This window comes from Ceratosolen solmsi, unplaced genomic scaffold (assembly GCF_000503995.2).
Source record: "Ceratosolen solmsi marchali unplaced genomic scaffold, CerSol_1.0 scaffold3, whole genome shotgun sequence".
Taxonomy (NCBI): Eukaryota; Metazoa; Arthropoda; class Insecta; order Hymenoptera; family Agaonidae; genus Ceratosolen; species Ceratosolen solmsi.
In genome coordinates, this window is record NW_011948428.1 from 841226 (window position 1) to 850778 (window position 9553).

At 26.4% G+C, this 9553-nt stretch overlaps 1 protein-coding gene across 1 annotated transcript in view; it reads right to left on the reverse strand.

Annotated features, from left to right (window-relative positions):
- Positions 1-8896: 8896 nt before the first annotated feature.
- Positions 8897-9553, reverse strand: part of LOC105363587 (phospholipase D3) — a 13582-nt gene continuing 12925 nt past the window's right edge. The window contains exon 8 of the mRNA XM_011501323.1: positions 8897-9275. Coding sequence (XP_011499625.1) covers positions 9064-9275 — 212 coding nt within the window. The 3' untranslated portion in view covers positions 8897-9063. The remainder of the gene's footprint in view (positions 9276-9553) is intronic.

Below are 9553 nucleotides of genomic sequence, written 5' to 3' on the forward strand. Positions count from 1 at the left end.
TACCAACCTAGAGGAGCACAAAAATTTTCTATTTACAAATATTTAACATAACACCACATATTCTATCGACATTAAGAAAGCACCTGACAATTGTATTTTAATATAATTTGTTACATTATATAAATACATTAAATTTATGTAAAATTAATTATTCGACATTTCTTGAAAAACTTTGTTATTTTCCATAATTATTCTTATTATATTATTCATATGCTAAGTGCGGAACACGTAACATAAAAATCCATTAGCCACATAATTCTATGTAAGTAAAGTGAGGCAAAAAAAAATGGAAAAAAAAAGAAATTTACCACACCATTTATAATTGCCAAATGATAATGTTATTATAACAAATAAATATAAAAGAATTTAAAGCTCGGACCTCATAGACATAAATTTATCTTATTTTAATTAATACACTGACTAATTCAAAAGTGACTCCAGACCAGAAACTTTATATTTCACGTAACTATGACGTACGAACTCGAGGAAATGATATGATTTTTTTGTTTTACAATATGGGATGTCATATTTTTTTTTTTTTTTAAGAGTACATCTTATTTTAATTTATTCTTCTTGCTTTAGTCTTCAAAAATTATTCACGTGAGGAGAAAAAAACTATTTTAAATTATAAATATTTCAATACGGTAAATTTCGTAAACTATGCTCTAACACACCATCAACCTCAAGATATTAAAATTCTTCTTTTTTTTTTTTTTTTTTTCTTGAAAACTTAAAGAAGTATAAAAATTAAGTCTTAGCATAAAAATATATAGACGTTCATTGAAGTATTTCAATACGAAAAACGTAAATATTAATAAGCTAGCCAGTCCTTAAGCATAAACAATGAATTTTTATTTATTATTTTAATAATATTTCAATTATAATATGATTGTTATAATATTATAACAATAATAAGTATATTGGAAATATTTATATATTTATATAGGCAATGAAACTTATTTCAGAAGTAAAATGGGAAATATTTCTAAATAAAAAAAAATTTCTAACAGAAATTAATATCATCAAGGGCAAATTTATTTCTTATTCTATTGAAAAAGATTAAGTAGATTATGATTATTCGATTTTTTAGGAGATGGAACTTGCAAGTGATTCATGTCGACGAATCCTCCATTATGAAATGATTAACCATCACATTTTACATACTAAACTGTTTCTTAGCTATGAAACAATATTTATGCAATGATAAATTAACTATTGCTTTAATTTCCTATTATATATGAAATATTCACGTATGATATCTGAAATGTTCCAATATAATATTATAATTTAATAAGAAAAATTATTTATGATGTTTAATATATATATATATATATATATATATATATATATATATATATATATATATATATATATATATTCAGCTTATCGCTTAAAATAATCTTTCAAACATTACTTGTTCAATCTAACTTGACATTCACCCGATTCTGATAGTTGATCAAATGATTATTATTCCAATGGAAGTTAAAAGTCGATGATTTTTTTTATCTTTTATTTGATTTTTTGATATTATAGGTACCAGCACCAATACATTATACAACACACACACGCACGCATGCGCACACACACACACACACACACACACACACACTCTCTCTCTATATATATATATATATATATATATATATATTGAATTATATAACACGATACAATTGACCCTATAAGTTTTATTGATAAGCTAATTAGAAATCGAACGAATTCACTCGCGTTTATCCTTGTTGCCTTTTTAGTTCTTGCATATATATAGTATTCGGAATTATCTAGCTGACTCAACAGTTCATAAAAATGTTTAAGTTATGTTAGTTTCTGTAATATTAATGCGTATAATTATGATAATAAGAACTATGAGTAATTTCTCGTGTTTAAAATATTTTATGTGAAATGCAAAAAAATAATATCGAAAAAATGAATTTCTTCAATACTTCATATTTCAAAAACCAGTACTTGGTAAAATAATATTGCAATAGTATATTAAACTATTTCCCAATGTAATTGTGAAATAAGATCTTATTTCTTTGTAATTTACGCATGAAATATATAAGATTTGTAAAACATGTAGACATTTTATAGGAATTTTAATGAATATATTATGATACTCGTTAACATTAAAACATTGTTATATATATGTATGTGTGTGCGCGTGCGCGCGCGCGTACGTATGTGCGTATGAATGTGTACGTATGTATACACGTGTATGTTTATAAATATTGACTTCATGACTTTTCGATTTAGCTCAAATATTTTAATTTAATTTAGCTTAAATAACATAATACGTTTATACGGGTTTCATTTTATTTCATCGCTTACATTATATTATTTATATAGGTTAAAGTTTTTTTTATAAGAATGGATCGATTCAAGTTTTGCGTTTTTATGACATCTGTTGTACATTTATACGGTGTTGACGCTGCTGTTCACGTTTTATAAACACAAAAATGCAGTTAAATAATTCAACCTTTAAAATTATCGAGTTAATGTTTCTTTTTAATTTAATATTCTTAGGCACCGAGATTAAATATCTAAACAATGCGAAATAATAGTAAACTTTCTTCAATTAATATAATATATGACAAAGCCTATCCTCGAACCTTATCTGGATTAGGTTTTCTTATAATCAATATAAAAGGAATTTCTTATTGTATAAAAATGCTTTATATACAAACTTCGGAACATACTTATAAATAAAAGTCGTATGATTGAAATTTTAATTAAAAATTATTCATAAAATGAAAAGTTCAGCCGGCACACCTTTGACATTTATATAAAAGCTAATACATTTAAAGATAAAATAAATATATAACTCCTTGACCGTGAGTTTGTTTTCTTGTGTGAAAGAGAACGCATGAAAAGAATGTGACATCACGTGATAAACTGAAATTAGGATGACAGCGCGTCAACAGAAATTTTCCCAAAAGTACAAACAAATTAATGACGGATTCTAATGGCTAGTAATTGTAGCTTTTATAAATTTCGTTAAACGTCTGATTTACTTAAAAGAAATTCGATGATTTATGAAAATGCATTGGATGATATATTTTCTTTAGCTTATTGGCATGTCGTATCGTTAGTGGAATTATCATTATAAGTAAATTTGCCAACACTTTCAAACAATTTTCAATAATCATTAATAACGATAATCATGAAAAATATAATATACAAAATACAATAATAATATATAAAATAAAACTCAAAATATTGCTATATGAATAATTTTTTCTAGTGTTATATAGTTTAAATTTTATCGTCATGTGAAATAAAAATGATTTCGTAATATTTACAATATTTTATTAAATATTATTTTTGCATTATACATGACAATTTTATAAATGTATACCTACAGTCAATGATGCTGTTATCCGAAATAGAATAAAGCCTTACATTATTTAATAATGAAAGATCGTTGATAAGAATATTATAATGAAATGTCATTAATTACAATATTTATAATTAAAATTTTCGATAAAGCACTTATTAATTACATAGCTTCTGCAATTAATACTAATTACAATGGCAAATTATTTTTAATCCAATATCTTAAAAATATATTGGCTGTAAGCGGTAGTCCGAGATAAATAAGTTACAAACTATTTATCATTCTATTAAACATTATAATATGAATAACTATATAAGTATTATTTGATTTTCTTCTAACATTCATCTTGTACTTTATTAATATTATACATTACCTCTTCTATCAATTATATTAATGTAATATTTAATATTATAAAAAAAAACAATGTGTGCTAATGAATACAAGACTCGAACAATTCATTTATCCTTTAAAATATCTCAACAGAATTTCATCTGCCATAACAAATTATATTTACAGATTTGTGCATAGATTTTCATCACTTTTCTGCAGTGATATTACGATGAAAATACTTAAAAGTAATGAGCAGATAATTTTTCAGAAACAACACACTTATTATTATAATAAATTCATACAGCGAACGAAATATAATTCGTGTACTTATATGTTTAAGGAACATAATATAAAATGTTAACAAACTATATAAACTTTTTTCGTTACTACAATTTTTATAATTTACATTTAATTATAGCAATCGTTACTATATTGTTCTATATGGTTCTTTTATGAGTAAAAAATATTTTATTCCAATTAATTTGTATATTATATTATAAATATTGTAATACCTACCTGTTTTTTGTTTCTACAATAATCGTAAATACATTGAAAATTGACAATTCCAATTATATTAGAAAAAATTAACTAAGCAGATGAAATAATATTTTACATGTTCAAAATAACATTTAATTCGTAAAAGATTGTACATGCTTTTTTTTAAACGTTATTAACTTTATAATTAGTTTATAGACATCTACGAGAAAATGTTAAAAAGGTAATTATTAAGTGGACTGTTTTAACATCGGTAGATTTCACATTTTCTTAACTACATTTCCAATTATACAATAGGAAAATTAGAATAATATAATAAAATAACCAATTACAATTAATTATTAGATGCGCAGATATTTTTTTTTTTATCTCAAATTCGTTTATTTGTTAATTTAGTAACTAATGTTAAGTATTTTGAGAAAAAAAATGCTGAAAAATTATTTTAATTTTAGTATGTTTGAAAATTACACGATTTTAATTATTAAAACAGAAAAAAATTATTATGGAACAAAAACCTTGAATACAATCTTATATTTTGTTTAAATTTTTATTTTAATAAAGTAATATTATCGTACTAAAATATGTCCCTTATAATTCTTACAAAAGCATAAAACACAAATTTCTTACTTTTTACTTAAAAGTAGTGTCTATAGTTCTTTTTTTTCTTTATTTACTCATTCTACTTATAAATTTAACAATGGCTAATAAATTTACGGATATTATTCAATTTTATTACTTTACAAGACATTTTTCAAATTTTACAATAATTATTTAAGAATTAAAGCTTTCAACCGAAACATTTAATTACGAAATTGAGCAAAACTTCATAAACTTAAAATAAAAACATGTCCTGTATGTGTAATATTATTGCTAATTGTTATTGCCGTAAAACTTTAACTTATACCAGTTTCGTATTTTAAATTATTCATTACATAGAAAAGGAACTTTTCTTTTACTTATAAGACAAAATTTATGTTAATTATAATAAAAACTTCATAAAAATAACGATTATTTGCATTCGATTCAATAATTCATTAACCTATGGAGGAAATATGATTTAAAAGTATAAGATAAGTTTATCATTATTTTGAAATTTTAACATTTTTTTTTTTTTTTTTTTTTTTTTATACAACCTACGCTAATGTCGTAAAATTTTATTTCATTCGAGATTTCATCTCACTAAATATTTTATTAATGTAAATAATCAATTTTTCTCAATGATGAATCTCCGAAACCGAATTACTCGGCATCCCTATTACATAATCTTACTTACAACAATAAGTATTCGAATTAAGAGGCCCTCGAATTGAAAAATACATATCTAATAGGCTTTCAAAAAGTAAAAGCGTCCATTATAATTGCACTCGGTAAGGAGCATTTCACTACGAAAATTAAGACTTTCAAAATTATTCAGCCGGACAAGCGTAGAGATAAATGTAGGAAAGGTCACTTGAGAGAAGGCACGTGAGCGCTTGCTCGCCGCTTTTCATCATCATCATCATCATCATCATCAACCACATATGAAGAAAGTCCTAGAAGTATATAATAAAAAGTCTGTGCGCATGATTCGCGTCATTTTTTCAAAAAAATTATCGCGAGACGATGCGCTGCGCGACGTTCAATTAACGTTGGCCGAGGTGTGAATATTTCAGTAATGAAATGGGAGATACTCGAAACGCTAATGCCTAGAGGTTCATTTACTCGGCCATTCTTCCAAGTTGTCGGCGATCATTTTTCCTTGCGTTTTTGTTCAACGGTTGCTTATTATTCACGTCTTTTGAACCACACAACCCGTGATTACTAAAATACTTATTTACGAGCATATACACAATTACGATTCAAATGTCGCTTTATCGAGGCATCCTCATTTGGATCTCGACATATATTGTTTATCTAAATCCATTAAGCGTTCTCGTCATTTACCAATAAGTCTTAATAAAACAAATAGCATTTTACATTAGTGGAGAGACTTGTTTTAACGAACAAGAAAACACTTACATAACTGTCGGTTTAGTGAAATAATTTTGGTTTGTAATACGTATGTTCTTGTGAAACACATTAGTTATTATTAAATGCAACTTTTGTGCGTAAGATACTTAAAATTTCTATGAAAGTATTTATTTTTATATAGAGAAACTATTAATGTGAACGTAAATTGATAGATTCAATGAAAATTAAGTAAAATTGAATACAAAATTTAAGTAGAAAATTTAATCCAAAAAATTTAGGACCATTAAATATTGGTAAAAAAAAAATGTATTTTAATCGTTAATTTGTCGAGGTTAAATAATTGTTTTGATATTAACAAAAAGAGATTAAATAATATCTTTTATTTTATGACTAATGATAATAAGAATATATTATTAAATTATCTTAAATAGTTAATCAAAAGGATTTTTACGATGAATTTGAAATAAGGAATATATTCTACATAAATTTAGGTAAAATAAATAGTTCCATTAAATTAAGATATTTCATAAAGATCAGGTATTGTAGGGCTTAGGTTTCAAAAAGAATCTACGTTGTTTGAAAAATGAATTTTTGTAATTAAATATTATGAAAATGAAAGAAGCCAGGAAAGTTGAAAAAGCAAGAAATTTTAAATCCATAAAAAATTCTATTGAATACCATTCAAATAAAATAGACCGTAAAATCTAGAATTATAAAATTATATTTAAACGTACGCGGTTCAATTTTATGGCTTCACTTATTTGGAATGATTCTTGTTGATTCAATTATCTCTATATAAAGCTCAAAAATCAAATAGATTTCAACTTTATAGGGTTATAGGCAAATTGTGCAAATCAATAAATCTGAAAATTAACAACAAATAATGCAATACCCACTGTCTAGATATAATATAATATTGCAGATATATGATGTTTTCTCCTGGCATAATAATCGATTTCTAAATGCAAAAAACTGACAGCTAGCCATGCCGATATTATAAATTAACAATGAACTCTGTAATACAAATATTTATTTACAAACAGTAACATTTTATGACAAAACTGCATTGAAGGTTTTGGATTAAAACAATAATAGGAATAATGAACGATTTCTTTGAAAAGTGTGCTTCGCAAAATTCACAAAACATGTATCGAAAATTGCTAAAGCTGTTACGTATTTGAGAATCTGTACGTTTAATAAATTAAATTTCGGCTTTTATTTATAAGCAAATATTACTTACTAAAAGAATATTTTTGAAAATGGAATTATTTATTTTCAATTGGATTGGAAATTTTCTAATTTTTTGAAAATATTTATAAAAACATTTTAATTCTCAGTTATCACCATTTCATTTCAAATTAATATTTTTCTTCATTTCTTAAATAAAGGAGTGGAAAAACAATTTCATACAAAACTAAAGTTTATTCTTTTATTGTTTATGCCCCAAATAGTAATCGTTGTTACAAAATTTCTTGGGAGATGTTATTCTTATTAACGCCTAACTACTTTTATGGCCCTCTTCTCTATATTCTGATTTATAATTTTTATTCTATTTATAATTTAAATATAGTATATCATAGAGATAATAATGATTAGGAAAATCACTTTATCCCTTAGGCTTCTAAATGCTTATAACCTTTTAATAAGTGAAATTTATAAAAAAAAAATTAAGTACATTTACCATTGTTCAAGTACAGAAAATTCAAACGATTGATACTCAAAAGTATTTGTAACGAAATGAAAGTATATTGTTTTGAATAACTGCAATTGTTGTATTATTCGATCATAATATAAAAATATGCTATAATAATAAAAAAAGAAAATATCAAACCTATTTAGTAAGATCTGTTTCGTCTTGTCTTTTATAATATACAATTCCAGCATCTACTTTAGAAATAAATTAATAGTATTATTTCTTAATTAACATCAGCTTCAATTAATAATCTGTTCAATTAATAATCTGTAGATAATACAGGACAAGCGCAATGCTTAATTAATATAGATAATTAAAATTTAAACTTAATATTATAGATTATTGTTGTTTTACAATTTGCATTTCAAATATTTACATTGGAATATATAATATCATCCTCTGTATAATCTTTATCTCATTTTATTGTTAAATTCACCCTCGCGAACATATAATTAGTAGAATAAAATCATCTACTTGCAAGTTTTTTCAAATTTATGTTCAGGTAGTGAATTTGTTAATTTCATTCGCTTTGGTGAATTGGTGAATTAAGATGTAGCACGATAAGATGAAAAATTTGCTAATTAAGTTCCAAGATATATTATATATTATTTATTCGAGTTTTTCCACTCGATAAAACACGCATATACAAGTTTTAGATTTGAAAAATATATTATAAGCATTTTTCCTCTTAAATCAAGCTCTCGTATAGTAAAAGACAAGTACTGTTGAATACTGAGATATGCGAATTGTCAGCATTGCTGAGCAACAATGCATGCAGGTTACGAAGGAGTAATGTCGAGAATAATGATACACTGAAACGTAAATTTATAAATGGAAAAGCAAATGTTAATATAATATTTTTAAATTTTAATACATGTTCACGTTACAGGGCAAGTAGTTAATGAAATCTACAAAAACGTACAAAAAAATAGCTTGGGGCAGGTTGCAAGCATGGCACGCAATTCCCATTGGAGCACGTGGCCTAGGCTACAGCAGATCGATGCTTTACTTCTTCGGAAATCCCAAAGGTTTGCCAAAACGACGTCGAACTAAAATTTTATCATCCGCCAAGTGCGGAACAAAAGCTAACCGACGATACGAGGGCATGTGAGCAAAAGTGCTAACATCCTCGGTAAGCTACGATATCTGGGTGCAACGAAGACACCCGCTTAAGTCGTCGGCAAATACGCTGTTCATCGAATATACTTGATTAAAACAGTAGGATCCCGACCTTCACCCGGAGGTGAACCGTTCGCGACGGGGTTTAGACGGCTGTGACGGCGACTTGGTGTGTGTAGAGGGGAGGCACAAGCTGCGGCCGCCCAGACAGTCCCTTGGCCATTCTCAGGTTATAGCATGATCCATTAAGGGGGTGGGCGTAGGGGGAGGACCAGTCGCGCTCGAAAACCGCCTCGAGCTGTTGGCGTAGGCTGTTCACGTTCTTGCGGTCTGCGTCCTCGAAGACGAGACCGATTCCTGAAACAAGAGAGTAAAGATGATCCTTGGCGTCACTCGTTTAACTTGGGATTACCGATCGCTCGGAGATTTTACAGGTGAGTGACACTCGAGACCGAGGCCTTATTGCTCGCTTTGTACGGCAAATTGATTTTAATTTTATCTAGGGTGCATTGACGCTCGGTGCGCCTATAACTCGCGATTACGATAAAGAATATATAAATATATATATATATATATATATATATATATATATATATATATATCGTTTCTTCAAATCACCGGATAAAAGTTATGTT